The sequence below is a fragment of the Nycticebus coucang genome, chromosome 3 (genome assembly GCF_027406575.1).
Source record: "Nycticebus coucang isolate mNycCou1 chromosome 3, mNycCou1.pri, whole genome shotgun sequence".
NCBI lineage: Eukaryota > Metazoa > Chordata > Mammalia > Primates > Lorisidae > Nycticebus > Nycticebus coucang.
The window spans coordinates 42,570,439-42,592,756 of NC_069782.1; the positions used below are offsets into that span (position 1 = coordinate 42,570,439).

The following is a 22,318-nucleotide window of genomic DNA, read 5'->3' on the forward strand; positions in this document are numbered from 1 at the left end:
TATCATTTTTCACTTGATCCATAACTTTTGGCAAGTCCCTTAATCTCTGTTTCTCAATTTCTAATCCAGTATCACCCAGGAGAAATCTATGAAAAGCCACAAACACCAGCCACACATGCAGTTTAAAATTTTTTAGGTGCCCCTGAAGAAAAGTTTCAAAAAAAAGTGAAATTGATCTCAACAGTATATTTTATTTGATCCAATGTAATAGGCAGAATAATGGCTCCAAGGATGTCCAAGATCACTGAAGTGTGACTGTATCTCTTCCTGGCAATGCGACTTTGCAGATGTGATTACAGTGAAGGACTCTGAGATGAAGAGACTGTCCTGATTGGATAAGTGGGCCCAATCTCTGGTCCCGCTTGGAGGAAGGTAAGAGAGGAGATATTGCTGGCTTTGAACATAGAGCAAGGGGCCAAGGAAGGCGACCTCCAGAATCTGGATAAGGCAGTGACGCAGATTCTCACGTGGAGCTTTCTGAAGGAATGCAGCCTTGCTGACACTGTGATCTTAGCCCAGTGAGACCCGCGTCAGACATCTGAATTACATAAAGGCAAGATAAATACATGTATTGTTTTATGTGGGTCATTATGAAACTTTTAAGATACACAAAAATCAAGAAATGTAAAATCTGCCCAGATGGAATAAAATGAAGCCCTCCTAGCAACACCCCTAAACCTGGCAAATTAAAACATGATCAGAAAGGACACTGTGGACGGTGTTTCTTGGAAGTGAAATAATGGGCCATAACACAGTCGCTCAAAACTACGTAAGCCACTAAGTTTATGATAATTTAAATAATTCGTATGGCAGCTATGGGAAGCCAAGGCACTCAATATACTTCCCAAATTATCATTTCCTGGAGAAATCAATGTAAAAAATCATTAATGAGGTATTTTCTGCTTTCGTTTCTAGTTTATGAAAGCTGGTGTGTATCCTACCCATACAGCACAGCTGAACTTGAACTAGCCTCATTTCGAATGCTCCATAGCCCCATGTAGCTATCACATTGGACATTGTCCTTCTAATCAGTTCTCTGAGAATAAGGCATGGCAGCTTAGCACAAGGATGACGTGTCATAGTTAATTTTATCTGTTACCTTGGCTGGACCAGGATGCCCAGATGTTTGGCCACACTTTGTTCTGGATGTTTCTGTGATGGTGTTTTGAATGAGATTAACAGTTAAATCAGTGGTCTTTGAGTAAAGCAGGTTATCTTCCGTAAGGTGAGTGGGCATCTTCAGTAAGTTGAAGGCTTAAATAGAACTAAGGCCAACCTCTCCTGGGTTAGGAACTCTGTCAGCTGACTGCCTTTGGACTCAAACTGCAATTTGAATCTGAGCTTGCCAGCCCACCCCATCAGACTTCAGATTTGCTAACCCTCTACACTTGAAGGAGCCAATTTCTTCAAATAAATCTGTGTATGTTCGCACATTTTGTTGGTTCTGTTTTTCCAGAGAACCCTGCTCAATACAACGTGCATCTGAGGCCAAGGACAGGTGCACATCACTCGTGGGAACTGCAAAGAGCCTGGGGTTCTGGAGAACGTCATCCCCAGGGACAGAGGGTGTGGACTGGGTGTGGGTACATGGTGTGAGGAGAGGAGAGAGGAAGGGCGGGGAAGAGCATGCGGGGGAGGGCAGCAGGATTGGGTTGGAAAGAGGGAGCATGCCCTGTGTCAAGAAGGTTGGAGAGGCCGGATGTGCAGTCCTAGAGAGCCACGTCCATGTGCGTTGAAGCATTTTGAATTCTATCTATGTTTGGAAGGGATACCCCAGCAAAATACCATAACTGGGTGGTGTAAACACAGAAATTAATTTTCCCACAATTCTGGAGGTTGGAAATCCAAGATCAAGGTGCTGGCGGGTTTGGTTTTGTCTGAGGCCTCTGTCCTGGGCTTGCAGAGGGCCACTGCCATGCTGCTCTGCGCACACCGCCCCCGTGTCCTCCTGTGTACCCACATCTCCTCTTGTTGTAAGGATATGGTCAGACCGGACTGGAGCCTGGCCTAAGGGCCTCATCTTATCCTAATTATAGTCACATTCTGAGATACTGCAGGTTAAGACTTCAACATCCACATTTGGAGGGTACATAAAATTCACTCTACAGCAGACCCCGAGTGACCCCACCTCAGTCTGTTTTATAGACTTCCAATCAAAGAATTAGCATTTAGAGCAGAGTGGGTGGTAACACAGTAGGCAGAGAGGGCATATGTCTTCCTAAGGAGCAGAATCTTCTCCGTGCAAAAATGCGGGCCTGGGTGAGTGTAAGTCACCGTGGCTTCTGGGGTTTCAGGCAAAGCTGCCCTGATGGTGTCTGCTCCGCGCCTGGCCAGGGTGGAGCAAAGGTTAGTGAGTCCCTCAGCTCATAATTACTGTCCCACACCTGCCCAATTTGAGTCACCTGGGCCTGAGTCCTGGCTACAAGCAGCAGCCCAGCAGGACATATTTTTAGGGAAATGTGAGAAAATGACCCAACTATGACACTGACAGGAGATTAGTTAGGGACCTGTCTTCTGATTCCTTTTTATAATTCAGAAAGCCTCTGACCATCTCACATTTGCTGGAGAAAACATTGCTTACGCATTCTGAAGTGTATTCAGTCTCCACAGAATTAAAAAAAAAATCTACAATATGTTCAAGGAAATTGGTGAGTCTTTCAGGCATTGTTGCTCTCTAAAGATCATTGCTGTCTGCTCTGTTAAGGGTCAGAGGCATTTGGAAATAGAATGAACCATTTGTGAGACAGAAGAACACAGCAGTAATGAACTTCACCGAGAACTTAGGCTTGCACTTCAGAGTGACGGCACATCGCATCTTGAAATAATGGCTTTCCTTCCCTAGATGGTGTGCCTCCCCTCTCCTCTCCTCCTCTCAGCAGCCGGAAGGATTTTACAGGGAAACTGGGGTGCAAGGGACAGCGTTATAAAGGCGCAAAGAGGTGAGGAGAGCACACAGCTTTTCCAGAAAATTGTGTAGCTAGAAAATGGGGCAGAATTTGAGAGAAGGGGAAACGGTTAATACCTGGGGGTGGCCGTTAGCACTCCTGCGATGCCCAAGAATTTAAACATTAATGTGTGCAGAATAAGAAGCACAGAAGGTTTTCAAGAAGCAGAGTGACGTGATGTGAATCTAGCCAGCAAGCTGTAAGCGGCCTGTGTTTGTGTGGTCTGTGAGCTACAGATAGTTTTTACATATTTAAAAAATTGGGGAAAAAAGGAAGGACAGCAGGACAGATGAATTGGCAAACAGACAGATGCAGAGAAGAGAAGATGTGACAGAGAACATATTTCCCACAAGGACTAAGGCCGTGAGCGTGTACAGGGTTTGATGCGAAGGCGACACCCAGGGAAGTGTCACATCTGGACGTGTTATCTGTCTGGAGACTCCCTCCTCCTGGGCTCCCTGCTTTCCCCCAGTGTTTTTCTCACGTCACTGATTTTCTAACAGAGCTGCCTGGGGTAGTGAAGGGGGTAAGTGCTCCCGAGTCTGGAGATTCAGGTTCCGGCCCGGACACTGTCCTCCCCAGGCAGGCGGTAGTCAGTAACACTGCCACGCCCACAGGGGAGCGGCTGTGCACACACCATGTGCCACACCCAAGGCAGTGTATTTTTTTTTTAGACAGAGTCTCACTATGTCCACCCTTCCTTCCTTGTCTCACTTTCTTGCCTCCTGTAGAGTGCTGTGGCATCACAGCTCACAGCAACCTCAAAGTCTTAGACTTAAGTGATTCTCTTGCCTCAGCCTCAGTAGCTGGGACTACAGGCGCCCACTACAATGCCTGGCTATTTTTTTGTTGTAGTTGTCATTGTTGTTCAGCTGGCCCAGGCTGGGTGTATGTGGCCAGCGCCCTACCCACTGAGCTATGGGCACGGCCAAGGCAGTGTATTTTGGTAGAATCTTCCACTTAACCAAACTGGCAACTGTGAAATGTGATATGGTCTTAATCCTTTTTTAAAAAGGCATCTTTTTTTTTTTCTTAAAGGCATCTGTTTAAAAAATACATCAGATTGATTCTCATGTTTAAAAAATAGGAAGATGAATGGATGTTTTCAGATAATTAAAAGGAGTTGTACACTTTCAAAATTTCCTTCCTAATAGTTTGTAGTGAAAGGAAGAATGATCAGGCTGCGTTTGTGGTCTGTGCTTACAATGTTCCTCCTCATAGGGCTGGAGGTACCAGTGGTCAGAGCAGCTGTCAGTGGCTTTGTCTGTCCCGTACCCATTTCCCTTTATTGCTAATATCACTTTGGTTTTCTTCGAGGAACTATACACACCCCATCTCTGTAACTCTGGGGCTAGGAAAATGGCCTAGTTTGGTCAAAGCAAATATTATATCATCTGACCATAATGACTGTATCAAGGATGTGTGACCCAAGCATGCAAATCACATCTGGGAATTTTGATGACATATGTGAAAGAAACACTCTGCAAACACACTGAACTGGAAGAATATATGTTTGGAGATGCTACGGGCCATACCTAGTGCTACATGAAAACACAGAAGCTTGACGGTGAAATTCATACTGAGAATAGTGGAGTTGGGGGGTGGGGTGAGAGAGAGAACCTGATGACATTAGGTAAGGCCCTCGGTCCGGTTGTTCCTGAGTGTTATCACCCTTGTGAGCTTTCTGATTAGGTGAGCCAATATTTTTTTCTCTTTTTTTCCTCTTCATTCAGTTTGAATCGGGTTTCTTCCACTTGTAACTCTTACCTATAAAATGGGTCAACTGTCTTCCTAGTCCAGAGGAAAATGCAAGGTGCCAAAGGTAAAGGAGATAGCTGGCAAGGAGTCTTGACTTGGTAAGCATAAAATGCTTTTTAACCTGTGTGTGCCCCAGCAAGGGCGAGTATATTTTGCACAGGGGAAAGTCTTGGCTGGGAGGATAGTTGTCAAAGAAGAAAGATGAATGTGGGAAGTTTGGGGATGTGTGTTGATTGGGGAGAGTGAAGAAATCAATATGGCTGAAATGCAGATTTTAAAATGCAGGTAATCTATAGTCAGCCTCAGATTACACAAATAAATCATTGGCAGGTTTGCGTGGTGTTTTTTATTATTGGTCTCTCTTGATGGTCCCTCCTGCTTAATTATTACTCTGTATGCTTTGGAAAATTTCTTTGTACATTTAGTACCAGGCTATTTCTCATTTTGATTTTTATTTTTTAACCTTTGTATTCCAAAGTCACCGTTGGACTGTGTTGCAGTAAAGATTTGTGTGCTGCTTAAATCAGTTGCTGAACATCAAAGAGTTCTGTGAATATGTAATAAGGATGTGTTGTGGGGCTGGGAGGGAGACTGCAATCATGGTTGGAATTTTCAAATCTGTAAGGGTAAACTCTGCATAAATAGAATAAGAATGTGGTTTCTATGCATGTTTCATCAGGTGGGGGTGACTCGTGCGGCTCAGATGAAAACATCCGACTCCTCGGAGGAAACAACAAAGTGTACCCACTTCTTAAGTGGTGGAAGATTTCCCAACGTGGTGGTCATCTGTGGCCTCTTCGCAGCCTTCATTCCCACCGTTCTGTGCTCTGCTGTCTACTGTCTATAATCTGCGGCAGACTGTTTTTCCTGGAATCCCTTACCAGCTGCTGACTGGGGGGTGCCCAGGGGAGGCACTGGTTGGGGGATAAGATAGGAAGAGAGGAGAAAGGATCTGCTTCCTGCTTCCAGCTTCTGTCACCTTCCCTCTAGCAAAAGTGAACAGCCACTGGATCAGGGTCTTCCTCCAGCACTGAATACCCTTCGGTGGTCCCCTATCCCAGTCCTTAACCTTTTTGGCACCAGGCACTGGTTTCTTGGAAGACAATTTTTCCAAGGATGGGGGTGGGGAGCATGGGGGACCTGACAGGAGGTGAGCTCAGGTGGCAATGCAGGTGATGGGGAGGGGCTGTAAACACAATGAAGCTCACTGGCTGCCACTTGCTTCCTGCTGTGCTTCTTGGCTGGTACCAGTCCGACCCAGGGTTGAGGACCATAGCCCTCATGGTTCTAGCCCCTCCTCTGCACTCTGGGCTCTGTTAACATTATATTATATATTTCCTTCTCCCGGCCTTAGGAAGAGTATCAGCTAATCACGGGGTTATCCCACTCCCCACTGTCTCTGCTTTCCCAGCTTTCCCTGTGTGGCCAATTTCCTATATTAAATTCCCTCTTTGAAATACCTGTAATGGTTTTATTTACCTGACTAGTATAGGAAACTTCATAAAAAGAATAAGACAACTGCATAAATAGAATAAGAATGTGTTTTCTATGTACGTTTCATAAATATAATACATATCTTAGATGTACGTGTCTTATACAGATAAACCTTTTGGGAAAATGACACTGAAAAAAGGCTGAGGTGATTCTTAAAAATAATTTATGCTGAATAAATTTGGACCTAATTTCTTTCTTTTTGTCTTTTTTTGAGACAGAGTCTCACTCTGTCATACTGGGTAGAATGTCATGGCACCATCACAGCTCACAGCAACCTCAAACTCTTGGGCATAAGTGATCCCCTTGCCTCAACCTTCAGAGTAGCTGGGATTACAGGCACCCACTACAACGCCCAGCTAATTTTTCCTTTTTTTTTTTTTTTTTTTTTAGTAGAGATGGGATCGCCCTCTTGCTCAGGTTGGTCTTCACCTCCTGAGCTCAAGAGATCCACCTGCCTTGGCCTCCCAAAGTGCTAGGATTACAGGAGTGAGCCCCCGTGCCTGGCTGTTTTGGAAAGAACTTCATGAGCATTTTCAGAAAACACAAAACCATTGAAAATCAGACAATTGTGTTCAAAACGCTGGTGGCTCGTTTTGTTTCTAATAGTAGTGTGCCTTAAGTTTCCTTTTCTAAACTTATGTTTAGAACCTTCTGCCAGCTGCTTCCTCACAGGATATAATAATTAAGTGGTCCTTTCTCTGGCTGTCTAAGCAATTTTGGCAGCCTGACAAAGTGTGATGTAGCCCACCAGCTAGACATAATCCTGCATATGCTTGTCAAGTGAGATTGATTTTGCAGAAGTCTGGCCCCTCCCTGACTTGGGTGACTCCTTTCCAAGTCTCTTAGCATTTCTCTGTCTTGTCACCTTCTCCGGAAAGCTCTTCTTGGTGTCTGCTCCCCAAAGGATGTGTTGTAGGATGGGATCCCCAAGATGCAGGTTCTGAGCTGGAGCTGTGCGTAGAGGAGTGTTATTGGGGAGCCTTCTTGGAAATGACGCCTACAAAGCAGTGAGGAAACCTGGGAGGGGAGCAGTGCGGCTGCAGAACAGCCTCCACCACCCTGTGGGGCTGTAAGACTGAGATGGCACTTCAGAGGCAGCCTGGACCAGCTGCAGAGTGTGGGCCACTCCAAGCGGATGCATGAACGTAGGGGAGACAGCTTCCCTCAGTAGAGGGTGGAGTGACACGGCTGTCCCCTGTCCGCTGTCATGTTAGCTGCTGCAGTATGCTGTGCCATGAGGCTGAAGGGGGGATCCTGGTAACACACCCTGGTGTTAGCAGCCTCCAAGTGGAGGTTTTCCTAGTTCTTGGTGATTGTCAGGAAAAGAATTTCAAGACACACCACATAAGCCAACCAAGTGGCCATTTTTTTTTTTTAATTGAAAGCAAAAGTACACTCAAGAAAGAGAGAAGGTGGGTGGCACCTGTGGCTCAAAAGAGTAGGGCACTGGCCCCATATACCGGAGGTGGTGGGTTCAAACCTGGCCCCAGCCAAAAACTGCAAAAAAAAGAAAGAAAGAAAGAGAGAAGGCAGGCTCAAAAACAGCACTGCCCTGGGAGGAAGTGGTTTTAGTCTTATGCAGTCTTGCTAATTGATGGGAGGGAATATTCAAGGCTAGGGCATTGGCTTTTCCCTAAGAATTTGGGTAGTGATTCCTAGAATTGCGTTCCCTCCCGTTTTCATACTCTATCTGGTTGTCTCAGAGTTGTTATGAGGATTTCAAAGGTGGGGAAATTTTAAAACCATAGTGTAAATGATACTGTAATTAGACAAAGTTCTTGTAAGGTGGCAGAGACAGCTGACAAGTCAGATGAACTGCTAGTTCTTGCGCGCGGTTCTCAGCTCCTGGGGTCAGCTTCTGTCTGAGGGTTATTGACGTTAACACCTGCGCCCGATCTTTAAGGCCCTCCCCGCAGCCTCAGCCCTGCCCCTCATTTCCTATGCTAATAATGGTGCCCATAGCAACTGGCCTGGGGAAAGTCCTCAGGGGCCCAGGGCTCTTACCTTTAAGCACACATAGTGCCCTGGGACGGTGTATTCTCATGTCAGTCTGAGACTAGGCCCCCCGCATCTGAGAAGAACAGGGGACACGGTGGGCATCTGACAAATGTTGAATTTTGTGAGGGAAAGAGGTTAATTGTTTCTCCCAGCTATTGCAGTGGACATAGAATTTAATGTGTCATGCTGCCCTCCGCAGTCCCCTCTGGAGAAGCCATGTGACTTGGTGGAGTGAAAACCCTGGGGGCACATTTTGGACAAAGGGGAAAGCTTCGGAGTGTGCCAGATGCACTGATCATAAACAGGAGTGGAGGAGCACATGTGGAGAGCCACACACTATCCAGGAACCCTGGGCAGTAATGGCCAAATGACCTCGGGGCACTGTTTTCCCTTCGTCCCCTCTGTGTTCACAGACGTGACTGAGGAGCTGGCCCTCGGCAGGAGCTTTTGTTGAACTGCTGATGCTTCTAGCAGTTTCCAGGAGTCAGCAGGCTGCTGACTCACCACCAGCGTCAGGCGGAGGAGACAGTCAAAAGGCAGCAACATCAACAGGAAATAAAACATTTTTATTGAATATCCATGTAATAGGTTAAGTCATTTTTAACAACAATCAGAAAACTACTGTGGTATTCACTACACAAAGTGAAACAAAATTTAAACCACCTCATCAAAAATGAAGGTAAAATACAGCTAAAGTAGTTGGCTCGCGGGCCACGAGCCATATGGCAGAAGAAAACACCCGCACATTTCTACAAGATACAGAGAAAACCCACACACAGAAACACTCAAGCAGGCAGTAATATACACAAAGGCAACTAGGATCTTTCTAGAGCGTCGGATTCTAATACTTTACACAGCTTTGTCAGAAAGGTACACGTGGCTTATCTGAAGACGATCCTTGGTCGTAAAGCAGGTTTGATCGCTGACTTAATGAAAGATGGCATAGTACCAACTAATTCTATGGCGATAGTCCCATGCCTGGCAGTGTTGCGAGAGAATCATCAGCAGTACTTCCAGTGTGAGGAGGAGTGTGGAGGGGGCAGTGTGAACCTGCTTGTTTTAAAGTGTCGTTTCATGGTGAACAACTTAAAGCTGACGACAGTGAAATTAAATGTTAGTTTCTGGTATTTAAGGAATTTTTAAAAGTCTATCAACTCCCTCTCTTTGGTAAGATTTGGTCCTTTAAATTGGAAAGAGTCTCCCTGGAGTTTTCTGTTCAAACGGATACTTAATCTCACATTATGACTTGTCTATTTTCCATCACCTATGTTTCTTTAAGAAACAGGGACAGTCACCAGCAGAAGGAGATACTGTTTCCATTTCACCTTGTGCCTGTCTCAGTTCTAAAGAGTTTTGCTATGAGTGGGCCAAAAGGTCGGAAGGGCTTGTGTCTTCTTTGATGAGGAATGAATCACGACAGGAGTTACAGCCTTGCCAGGAAACAACCCACCCACGTCCAAAGCCTCCTGTCAGCCCATTTTGCATCCTCTTGAGTTTTTATGGAGAGCCCAGCGTAACATCCTCAAGTCTGAACTCGAGGCTAATGCTTAGTTTCCCTCCATTTTGTTTTGGTACCTGTGAAGACGAACTTTTCACTGCAGAGCATCACTATGTCTATGGCCTGGAAATTAAAACAGGTCATAGGAGTGAGCGGGGGTGGGGGGGGAAGCCCAGATGCCGCGTGAGTGCACAGGCTGCCCTTCCACAAAGTGGTTGTTACCATCGTGGGGACAAACATGGACTATTGCACAGTGCTTGACAGAATGCTGCGTGTTCCACCCCAGTCTGGGTATCTTGCTCGTCCTCTGCATAGCTTTTTAGTTCTGAATTGGTCCTTTGTAATGAGAACTGTTTGTGCTACACACACCCTGGGCAGTGCAGTAGAAGGGAATGGCAGTATTGTCACGCTATCACTACGGGTACACTGAGCGCAATCCACGGGGGGACTATGTGGCTAAGCGCACACGGCAGTCACAGTGTTACACAGAGCAGTCCGTGGAGACGCCTGGGGAATGACTAGTAGCTTCGTCATAGTGCCATTTACTACGTAATAACATCGAAAAACATTTAAAAACTCCTACATCAAGCATCTAGTGTACATAAGAGGTTGCTCCAGTTAGCTAGAACTTGTTCTTGTTTTTTTTTTTCACCTTTTTTTAAAGGACAAATGAAAACTTATTTACGTAAAAAGAGCATATAAAAAGATTACTAGCTGTCTGTTTTGGTTTAATTGAAGTGCATTCAGAACTATGGCTAATTGGTGGTTGTTTTTTTGTTTTTTTTTTTAATCTTTTGATGGGATTACAATACTGTCTGTTTACCACAAAGTAATTTTGTGTAATAAGCACATATTGCTATGTTAAAAATATTCTGCATTCCTTCCAATCTGGTTTTGTATAATAAAATATTTTGTTACAAAGTCTAATGTGCAAACCTTTTGGAATGAGCATAGTTGTGAAATCTTGGCCAGGATTCACAGGATGCACATTTCGTACAAAGGTGATCGCGGAGAGCTACTTTTTTTCTTTTTAAATAGTCAGGCAATATTTCAGAAATGTTGACTTCTCTCCTGACCGTCTTCCCCCCTGCCCCATCCCCAAACAAATGCATGCACACACACACACACACACACACTCACTCACATACAACCACCACCCCCCAACACGGTTACATGTACACATGGACTACCATGTCGTTACTCATATCAGTAATGTGAAATCACGGACCCTTCAGTTCAGTTGCTTCTTGAATGTAAGAGTGAAGCCGCGATTTTAGCTTTGTAGATATGTACAGACAGGTGCTATTCTGGTTTGTGGCTTTGCTTCCTTGAGGTGAGCCGGGGGACTGTTGCTCAGATCATGCTATTTTTGCCTAGGAAGGAATTCTACAAAATAGGGATCACCCACCAATTATGTGGTGCAAGCGCATCTTGGTGCTCAAATGGTTCAATGGAAAGCTCAGGTTTACGTTGTCCTTTAAGATGTCAGTTTAACTGTACTAGCGCCTTACAAGTTGATGTTTTTGCTGGAATGCAGACAATACTATATTTACCATATAATATATTATCAGCTCTCCTATATCTCAGTCAATTTACATAGTTTAAAATAGAACATCTTATTAAAAACATCTAGATATACACAGATTATGAAACACAACATACAAATACACAAACTAGAAAGAAATCTTTAGCATACTGATATATACAAGGTGTGATACCATAAATAATTTCAGTCATGCTCTATCTACACATCATATTGCTTAAAAGAAGAGTAGATTTGGAGGGCAGTGGTATGATGAAGGGCTTAGGGGCGCTCTACATTTAAATCTGTGCAAATTAAAACAGGATTTGAAGTACCACTGAATTGTGTGACAAATGCATGGCTGGAAAAAATGAAAGGACCCATATTACTGAGGTATTTACAGATCTGGCTAAAGAGCACTATGTGAGCAAATGCAGAAAGGCTTCTTTCCTTTACTTCTTGGTGGCCAGCATGGCATCAACCTCCTCCTCTACCTGAAGGGTGTGCCACTGGGCGATGGGTCGCCTGGGGTTGGCCAGCATATCTGACCAGTGTCGCAGCTCGGCGCCGGTGCTGTTGTAGCCCACAAAGACTTTGCCGATGGCATCGTTCTTGCCAATCTTGTCATAGTCCAACACAGTTACCACCACTTGGACTTTCTGAAAGAGGACACAGAATACATATTAATCACCTAGCTCTGGAGATAAAGCCCCACTACAAAGCTTTTGAGATCTAAGGAATTGGAAATAAGAAGAATCAATTTCCAACCACCAGAAGGAGGAAGAAAATGACTTGAATATAAAAGCTTGAGTCGAATCATTGTGTTTTCATTCCTCTATCATCCCTGGTTGCCACCATCATCTTAATACTTCAAGGTTAATTTTTTTCATTATATATTTTGCATGAAGTCTTTTGCAAGAACTAACTCAGGCAGCCCTCCCAATAGGTCCTGTTAATGTTGCCGTTATATAGATAAGGATGCTTGAAGCTCAGAGAAGTTGTGTAAGGAATGAGACGTTTGGTTTCCAAAGTTTATGCTGTAAACCACCAAACCACGCTGCCAGTGGCAGTGTGTCAACTTTATTTAATCTTAAAATCTACTTGTTTCAGTTGTCTCATCGGTGGAAGTTCTGGCATTGGTGCCTAGGCCATCCTTTTGTTGATTGCAATTCCCAAGACAACCATGTGTAATGATCCCATTTCAGGGGGGTGCCAGCATTTTACAAGAAATTAATACAGAATTGCAACTAAGCCCATAATGATGGGGAGCATAAAATGTGACAATATAGTGAAAGTCTTTAAAGAGTGGTAATAAAGACATGTCTTTCTATACATTCTCTCAATAAACATTTTATTGGCTGACCACTATGGATCTGGTAAAGACATCAAATGGAAATAACCTTTTAGGCCACACAGGACTTACTTCAGTGATAACATCAGATTTTGAAGGTTTGTTTAATAACATCCTTTCTTTGAACCAAATGAGCTGATGAAATCAAACCTATCATACCATTATGGTGTGAAAGACACATACTTTTTTTTTTTTTTTTAAACACATTATAGTTGTGCTGTAAGTAATTTGCTCCGTCAGAATGTGTGACGACTTTGATCTAGCAACTGAGTGCAAAAGTAAGAGTTTACACTTCGGGATCTAAAAATAGACCGGCCATTCAATCCTACAATTCCTCTACTACGTGTATATCCAGAAGACCAAAAATCACATTGTAACAAAGATATTTGTACCAGAATGTTTTTGTAGCCCAATTCATAATTGCTAAGTCATGGAAGAAGCCCAAGTGCCCATCAACCCACGAATGGATTAATAAATTGTGGTATATGTACACCATGGAATATTATGAAGCCTTAAAGAAAGATGGAGACTTTACCTCTTTCATGTTTACATGGATGGAGCTGGAACATATTCTTCTTAGCAAAGTATCTCAAGAATGGAAGAAAAAGTATCCAATGTACTCAGGCCTAGTATGAAACCAATTTATAGCTTTCACGTGAAAACTATAACCCAATTATAACCCAAGAATATGGGGAAAGGGGAGAGGGAAGGGAGAGGAGGGAAGGGGAGGAGAGGGAGGGAAATGGGTAGAGGGAGGGTAATTGGTGGGACCACACCTACAGTGCATCTTTACAAGGGTACATGTGAAATTTACTAAATGTAGAATATAAATGTCTTAACGTAATAACCAGAGGGTGCTGTGAAAGCTATTTTTTTTTTTTTTATTGTTGGGGATTCATTGAGGGTACAATAAGCCAGGTTACACTGATTGCAATTGTTAGATAAAGTCCCTCTTGCAATCATGTCTTGCCCCCAGAAGGTGTGGCACACACCAAGGCCCCACCCCTCTCCCTCCTTCCCTCTCTCTGCTTTTCCTTGCCCCCACCATGACCTTAATTGTTATTAATTGTCCTCATATCAAAATTGAGTACATAGGATTCATGCTTCTCCATTCTTGTGATGCTTTACTAAGAATAATATCTTCCACGTCCATCCAGGTTAATACGAAGGATGTAAAGTCTCCATTTTTTTTAATGGCTGAATAGTATTCCATGGTATACATATACCACAGCTTGTTAATCCATTCCTGGGTTGGTGGGCATTTAGGCTGTTTCCACATTTTGGCGATTGTAAATTGAGCTGCAATAAACAGGCTAGTGCAAGTGTCCTTATGATAAAAGGATTTTTTTCCTTCTGGGTAGATGCCCAGTAATGGGATTGCAGGATCAAATGGGAGGTCTAGCTTGAGTGCTTTGAGGTTTCTCCATACTTCCTTCCAGAAAGGTTGTACTAGTTTGCAGTCCCACCAGCAGTGTAAAAGTGTTCCCTTCTCTCCACATCCACGCCAGCATCTGCAGTTTTGAGATTTTGTGATGTGGGCCATTCTCACGGGGGTTAGATGGTATCTCAGGGTGGTTTTGATTTGCATTTCTCTAATATATAGAGATGATGAACATTTTTTCATATGTTAGTTAGTCATTTGTCTGTCTTCTTTAGAGAAGGTTCTATTCATGTCTCTTGCCCATTGATATATGGGATTGTTGGCTTTTTTCATGTGGATTAATTTGAGTTCTCTATAGATCCAAGTTGTCAAGCTTTCGTGAAGGCTATTTTAACCAGTTTGATGAAAATATTTCAGATCGTATATAAAACCAGCACATTGTACCCCATGATTGCATTAATGTACACAGCTATGATTTAATAAAAAAAAATAAGAGTTTAGAATACAGTAGAATATATAACATTTGACAGCCAAAGTTAGAAGCAAATGCAATTATGAAAGTTAGGACCAGCTAAGGGTCCAGCTGAGTGATAGACCTTCTCTGGACTTTGCACTCTGAAGACTGAATTTACTGTATGAGTACAGCGAGAGATGCCATTGATATACAGCTTCGAAACAGAACAAATGATCATTTCTGAAAGTAGAATTTAGAATGTAAAATACAACACACTGGGGCGGCGCCTATGGTTAAGTGAGTAGGGCGCCAGCCCCATACCGAGGGTGGCAGGTTCAAACCCAGCCCCGGTCAAACTGCAACGAAAAAATAGCCTGGCGTTGTGGCGGGCACCTTGTAGTCCCAGCTGCTCGGGAGGCTGAGGCAAGAGAATCGCCTAAGCCCAAGAGCTGGAGGTTGCTGTGAGCTGTGATGTCATAGCTCTCTACCGAGGGCAGTAAAGTGAGACTCTGTCTCTACAAAAAAAAAAAAAAAATACAACACACTGGGAAAAAGGAGACAATCTTTCCTTGTGCAGCCTTCGGGGTGGTTACCATTGTTAAGGGAATCAACTGTACACTGGATGGTATTTGGAACTAAGAACAAGGTTGCCTTGATCCTTAGAACTCAACCCATAAAAATTCATGAGGATGGGGCAGTGCCTGTGGCTCAGTGAGTAGGGCATTGGCTCAAACAAAGCCCCAGCCAAATTGCAGTAAAAATAGCCAGGCATTGTGGCAGGTGCCTGCAGTCCTAGCTACTCGGGAGACTGAGGCAAGAGAATCACCTAAGCCCAAGAGCTGGAGGTTCCTGTGAGCTGTGATGCCACAGCACTCTACTGAGGGTGACGAAATGAGACTCTTGTCTCTAAAAAAAAAAAAAATCCTAAGGATGCAGGCAATGGTGTGGGATGTTATGTACAAAGGGAATGGGTTTTTAGAGTTTGGAGTGAATTTTGGATTATTCCACTTAGGAAGACGTTCAAAACAAAATACCCTTGTGAAGGCCTTGGATTTATTTTCCCACTGTATATATAGTTTATTTCTACATTTTGGCTGGAGGGCGAAGGGTAACATTTTCATGTGCTTTTGGAAATCAGCATATTTTGCTTCTTTCATAAGATTATTCCATAGGGATAGAGACAGATTGAAGGACAGGCAGATTATTTTATAACCTTAGGGTAAGGGAAATACAAACTCCTATTTCAGTGTGTAAAACACTTCGTTATTTATTAGGGAAATGCAAAGACTAGAAAAGCAACCTCCTAGAACAAGAAAACAACAAATTGACTCAAGAAGCAGAGACAGTGGTGCAGTCAGAGAGGTGCTCATTATTTCATGCCTAATGTGCCCTAAGGTGGGCTTAGTTTTCTCTGCCTTGACAAAATGTTTTCTCCTCTAAAATGCTGCCCCAGAAACCCAATGCATGTTTCGTTTTTAACGTGGTTCCCTTTATCATATTTCCATTTTCTGCAATGTGTAGTTCAAAAAGGATATTTATTTTAAAGGCATGGACTCAGAGCTCAAAGGAGGTTTCCAATAGGATTTTTAATTTCACCCCCCTTCTCTGTATCATCGTGTTGAACTACAAAATAAAATGCCAGGAGGTGTTAGTTTCCATTGGAATAGAGTCTGAACAAATATTGCAAAATAAATTGTTGGAGAAAACTGATATTCTGGGGAGGTAATTGGGGTGCCGTCAGAGGATCTTAGGTGTACTGCAACAAATTTTAACAATCATTAATTAAATTATTTTCCAAAAAAGTTCAAAGCACAGTGAGTATATTCTTTTTTAAAACTTCTTTTGATCACCATAATTTAAGTGTGCCACAGAAGTTTAAAACTTCAAGTGTGCCGTGAGATAAGAAAAGTTGAGGAACACTGGGGGTGTGAGTGGTTCTAAAGCTGTGGGTTCCGTAGTTTAGGCTAGAGAGCAAGTTACTGGGAACAAGAAAGTGGCATCTTCTGCATGTCACTTACATCACTGTTGAAAGTAAATAGTTATGTACATTTCTTCATCTGAAAATGTAGATGAGAAAGATTATATAAAAGCCACGAACCAACATGAGGATGGTGGAGTTACTGGTCAGTGTTGGCCATTTAAAACTGCTCTATACCAAATGGTAGCTCCTAGCCATTTCTAGCAATCTCGAGTCAAATTTAAATAAACTGATCTTAAATAATGTTCCTTGGTCACAATAGTGGCTGAGGCGCTCACTAGCCACCCGTGGCTACTATGTTGGACAGCATGGATGATAAAACTTTTCCACCATCAGGTAGTTCCATTGGACATCACCGATTTATACATTGATTTAATCTTATTGGTAGATCCATTTTCTAATAAAATGTTAATTTGAAAAAGAGAGGACATTAGTATTGTGAATGATAATAATGATGGGAGCCCTTTACTGTGTGAGGTGTGGTTCCACGCCTTCTGTATTTTTTGACATGGATTCTGTTATCCATGTCAGATTATTTCATATGTGGTGAAATTCTAAGCCCTAGTTTCTTTACATATAAAACTGGAATGATAGCGCTACTTCTCTGATGAGGTTCTTCTAAAGAGTAAATGAAATTACATGTGCAAAGTACTTAACTCAGATTTAGGCACATAATAAATAGATAATAATGGGAGCTATTATATTAGCTTTCTTTAGGTCAGAAAGGTGTGATTCATTATAAACTACTGTCTTCTAAGAATAGATTAAAAGTAAATGATCATAGCCAGGCATCTGTAGTCCCAGCTACTCGGGAGGCTGAGGCAAGAGAATCGCTTAAGCCCAGGAGTTGGAGGTTGCTGTGAGCTGTGATGCCATGGCACTCTACCGAGGGCAATAAAGTGAGACTCTGTCTCTGAAAAAAAAAAAAAAGAAAGAAAGAAAGAAAGAAGGAAAACAGTAAATGATCAACATTTGCTGGCTTTGTTATTCTGCTTCTTTAGAAGGTTCCATGTTTGATGTCTACTTTTCATTTCTCCTTCAAGTTATGGGCAAACTTTTACATCACTGAGAATATAGACCTGTAACAATTAATTAATAAAATGTAAAACATAGGGTTGCTTTATGCAATTTGACTTTCTGATACCTATTAATGGTTAGCAAAAAATGGCCCATAATTATTGGAAGTGAATTTTGGATTCTGATGGTCTAACTATGGAGATGGGGTGAAAAAAATTTAAGTATTAAAAAAAATTCCTGGGTGGCACCTGTGGCTCAAGGAGTAGGGCGCCAGTCCCATATGCCAGAGGTGGTGGGTTCAAACCCAGCCCCAGCCAAAAACCACAAAAAAAAAAAACAAACCCAAAATAATAATATCACATGCTGTTATTGAGGCTACATATAGTATCTTATTTTGGATATATTAACCACGAGGTCTTTAGTTTTTGAGACAGATTCTCACCTTGTCTCCCAGAGTGCTAGGATTACAGGCAGTGAGCCACCGTGCCCAGCCTTAACCACAAGAGTTTAATAGAATCCTTCCTATCATAATTATTGTCTAGCAAATTAAGGCTCTATGTTTAGAAAAATACCTATCCATCCCAACAGAGGAAGCTGAATTTGAACAATTAAAAATACAACTTAGCCTAATTTTTCTATTGTTAATCAGCTTTTGATAAAGATTCAACATGCTGCATACTTACCACCAACCAAAAATATTTCTGTTATCTCTTGTTTCTCACTGCAAAGATCTGATGAGGGGAATTATTTATTCTGGCCTAGAAGGAAATAGTGGGAGCCCATTTCCTCTTGGCCTTTTAACCTCTTGGATGTACTTTTTGAGTTAGCAGAGTTGTTCTGTTGATTTTCTTTTTCCCGGTTTATTTCTACTCAGCAGCCAGGCAGCTTTTGGGCTGATGAATCAGCACGCCCTAGACATTATATCCTTCTTGATGTAACTGTGCACACGGATAAGAATGGTAGTTCTAATGAAGGCACGTGCACCGATAATTTATAAAGTCAGTGCGCATATTCTGTGCGGTCTGAAGGGATAAAATTGAATGGGAAGGCAAAATTATGTTTGACATCACCTGGATTTGCTCAAAGGGTACTTCAAAGCTGAACGACTCGTTGTAGTAGGGGTTAAGTGTGTTCTTCTTAATCGTTGTCTTTTTCTTCTTCAGCCTCTTGCCATTCTGCATCAGATGAATCTTCACATAAGGATCTGAAAAACAGAAACAAAAACTTTAGATGATCAGAGACACATACTTTAGTGACTAGCCTAGAAAAGGACCAGATTTTTCCAATGGATGGATACTTATAAAACATGTATTTAGTATATTTGAAAATCTCAAGCAGGGTTTTTATTGAAAGATTTTAAGTAACCTATGGGCATGGCGGCTTTTGGGGCCATATTTCAATATTTACAGTTAGATTTAGGAGATGGGAGTAAATAGTGTGCTGGTAAACCAATTCTTTGGGTGGGGGGAAAAAGGTCTTGGGCGGTGCCTGTGGCTCAAAGCAGTAGGGCACCGGCCCCATATACTGGAGGTGGTGGATTCAAACCTGGCCCCAGCCAAAAAAAAAAGTCTTGACATGTAGCATTTGCCAATATCTATGACATAAATACTCTATCCAAGGTAGGTTTCAAGTCAGTAAGAGTTTGATAACTAGCTTGCAAAATCCCTGAGAATTTAACCATTTGCTCTTGTGGGCTGGCAAAGGGCTTGTCTGCAGCCCATCACTGCACGGTAACAAACTCTATCGAGAGAGGACAAAGGAACCATTTCCTTAATTCATTTATTTACTCACTTCACCAGCTTTAGTTGAGGGCCTGCGATGTGACAGGCATTGTCAGGCTGGGGGTGTAGCAGTGAGCAAACAGACCATCCCTGTCTTTGCAATGGCATTTCAGAATTACAAGGGAAATAATAAACTTCTAAAGAAACAAAGCCCGGGGGCGGTGCCTGTGGCTCAAAGGAGTGGTGCGCTGACCCCATATGCCGGAGATGGCAGGTTCAAATCCAGCCCCGGCCAAAAACTGTAAAAAAAAAAAAGAAACAAAGCCCACACGATGTTGCACACGGACAAGAGTGCTCTGGAAGAAAACAGCAGGGTGGAGCTATCCTAGAGAATCCCAGGGGTGGTAGGGAGTGGTAGAGTCATGGTGAGGCAGGCCCGGGATTGGGAGACTGCCCAGGTCAGGCCTCTGTGGAGGTAACATGGAAGCTGAGACGTGAGCACTGAAGGGGGGAAGAGGCCACCCTGTGTGCACGCGCGTGTGTTTGAATGAGACAGAGAGGCAGCAAGAGAGAGATGCCTCAACAGTCCAAGGTAGAGAAGAATTTCAAGTGTTCAGGGACTAGAGAAGAGGTCAGTACACACAGAATAATGAGCAAGAGGGGCAGAGTGATTCCCTCAGCAGGTTTCCTACAGCCTCATTAGGCAAAGTTAAAGTCATAAGTCATTGCAAGGGTGGACAATTCCCACTTACAGCTCCGGTCACTCATGTATAAGGGCCTTTTGGCCACTAGAAACCAACGCCCAGGATTGAAACAAAAATTTCTCTACTGTTTCCTCATTTTCCCATTTCAGATGTATGCTGCATTCATTATATATAATAGGAAATATCAGAAAGCAATGATAGACAAAAAGAAAAGAAAAATCAAATCACAATTTTACTGCCTCCAAATAACCGTGGCTAAGCATTCCAAATTTTCTTTCTTCTCTTTCAAAACATGTAGAGAAACTTTACAGATAATCTAGTCCAATGCCCACATGTTTTTAGAAGAGAAAACTGCAAATGAAAACAAGGTGGTTTTTATCTTTATCTTCCTCTCCCTATCCCTGGCAGAACATAACTCCTGAGAGACAGACTCCTCGTCTGTCATACCCACTATTCAAATTTGCTAAAACAGTGCCTGGCACCTGTTCAGTTTCTGTTGAATGAGTAAGTGGCACTTATTCAGGGCTTCATAATCTGAGTCTCCTGAGATTTGGAGATTTTTTTTATTACTTAATAATGCGACATGCAATCAAGGGGATCGTATTGAAGATTTTCATCAATACAAAGAATATGTTTAAAAACTAGTCCTGGGCAGCACCTACCCTCAAAGGAGTAGGGCACCGGCCCCACATGCCGGAGGTGGTGGGTTCAAAGCCAGCCCCAGCCAAAAGCTGCAAACAAACAAACAAACAAACAAAAAACTAGTCCTAGAGATGGGAAACCAGCTCCATCAAGTAAAGAATTGATCAGTTAAAAAACAGTTGATCAGTTAAAAGAATCTACGGTAAATAACTATAAATGGAGGAAAAAAATCTTTCACCGGGAATCCATTTTACTGTGTATAGCCAATGCTGATTTTTGGTTCAGAGACCTTGTTTGCTTATGAAGTTCCCTAGCCTCTTATACTTTTACAAAGCCTCCTGTGGCTATTCAGCACCAACTGATACTTTTATATATCATAAATACCTCCTGTGTTCATAGGTTGCAACTTCATCAACCTAAGGCACAGATGATCTCAAGAAAAGCCCGGTGACTACTTACTGATTCATTCAACACAGTAAACGATAAGAAAAATCCTTGCTGTCTGCCAGTAAACAAATTAAAAGGCCAACAAGATAATTTCAGATTTTGCTAAGAGTCCTTTTATGATGTGATTAATGCCTTGAGGAGAATGGGGTAGTGTAGAGAGGGTGACCTGAAAAGTCCTCACGCAGCAGGCAATATTTAAGCTGAGAATCGAGTCACAAGAAGGCGGCGGTATTTGAAGCTATGGCGAAGCATGTATAGCCCACAGGGAGCAGTAGCTGTAAAGGCCCTCGGTGCACCAGCTTCTGCAAGTTTGAGGAACAGCAGGAGAAGGCCACGGGGGAGAGAGGTGGGTGTTGAGGTCAGAGAGGTAACTAAGGGCCTACTGATATGTTCCCTTCATTAGCAGAATCTGCCAATTCTGCCAATTCAGACTTATTCCAGAACTTCACAATAAATAAGAGGGAAGAGGGTTTGATGAGGACCGTGTGGGGCTGCTGTGAATGGGTCATCTCAGTCTTTGCCTGTGCAGACTCACCCTGACACAGGCACCAAGGCAACTCGCTGTGCAGGCAAAGTTGCCATCTTAATCACTACCAAAGATGGCAGGAACTTAAGAGTTCTTACTCTTTATTAGCTTTTGTGCCTAGATAATCCTTGACTGTCTAAGCTTGGTACACATATTATGTCCCTGAGATGAACGCATTTGAGCATCTTCTCGGCCCAGCGATCTAAAGGTTTGCTTCTCCATTTCCTCCAGTCCTCTCCTTTTTCCTCTAGTCCTTGATTGGCTTGATTTCTGAAGTGGCACTGAAGTCTTCGTCCTGAACTCTGGTGCCTCTGGAGATGTCCCTAATCTCTTGCTTAGCTCATTAGGAACTTTTTCTGGAACCTAGACTTTGCTCTTGTCTCCCTAACTACTGGCTGAGTCCTCTAATTGGAAATATACCCACCTACCTATGAGTCACACCTGTGCTTTATAGGACTTTTTTTTAAGCAAAAGTCACCTCTTTTGCAAAACAGGCTTCTGTATAATTAAATTTGTTCTGTTTTAGGGGCTGTTCTGCAAGTAAATCTTTATCTGTTCAGACTTTCTTGGTAGCTTAGAAGTCCTGGTGATTGCATAATTAGCCACAATTTCGTGGAAGTAATAAAATAAGCTGTATGGAGATTCACTTATGTTGTTCTTGCTTTCTTGAGAACAGTGGCTAGATGCCAAGCATGGCATCTAAACATCCACTGAGATTTTGGAAACATGTGAATAGCGTGCAGAAGTATGTAAGCTACAAAACCGGGCTGCCACCCTTAGGCACTTTCTGACTCTGGCTGCACGGATTCATTCTGTTCCCAAAACAAGCACTCCATGGAAATCTTCATCATCTGAATTATGACAACCCTTCAATGCTTTTTT

General features: G+C 42.8%; 1 protein-coding gene and 1 long non-coding RNA gene across 3 annotated transcripts in view; one reads left to right on the forward strand and one right to left on the reverse strand.

The window, feature by feature from the left end:
- The first annotated feature begins 224 nt into the window (after positions 1-224).
- Positions 225-5,244, forward strand: LOC128581545 (uncharacterized). The gene is made up of 3 exons (XR_008378867.1): positions 225-372; positions 916-2,939; positions 4,679-5,244. It is a non-coding gene; the product is annotated as an uncharacterized LOC128581545 (long non-coding RNA).
- A 3,498-nt stretch (positions 5,245-8,742) lies between these two features.
- SYT1 (synaptotagmin 1) overlaps positions 8,743-22,318 on the reverse strand; it is a 599,049-nt gene continuing 585,473 nt past the window's right edge. For both annotated transcript variants that reach the window (XM_053584516.1, XM_053584515.1), the window contains exons 10-11: positions 18,467-18,600; positions 8,743-11,874 (exon numbers count right to left, since the gene is read on the reverse strand). In XM_053584516.1, the coding sequence (XP_053440491.1) occupies positions 11,668-11,874; positions 18,467-18,600 (341 nt within the window). In that variant the 3' untranslated portion in view covers positions 8,743-11,667. The remainder of the gene's footprint in view (positions 11,875-18,466; positions 18,601-22,318) is intronic.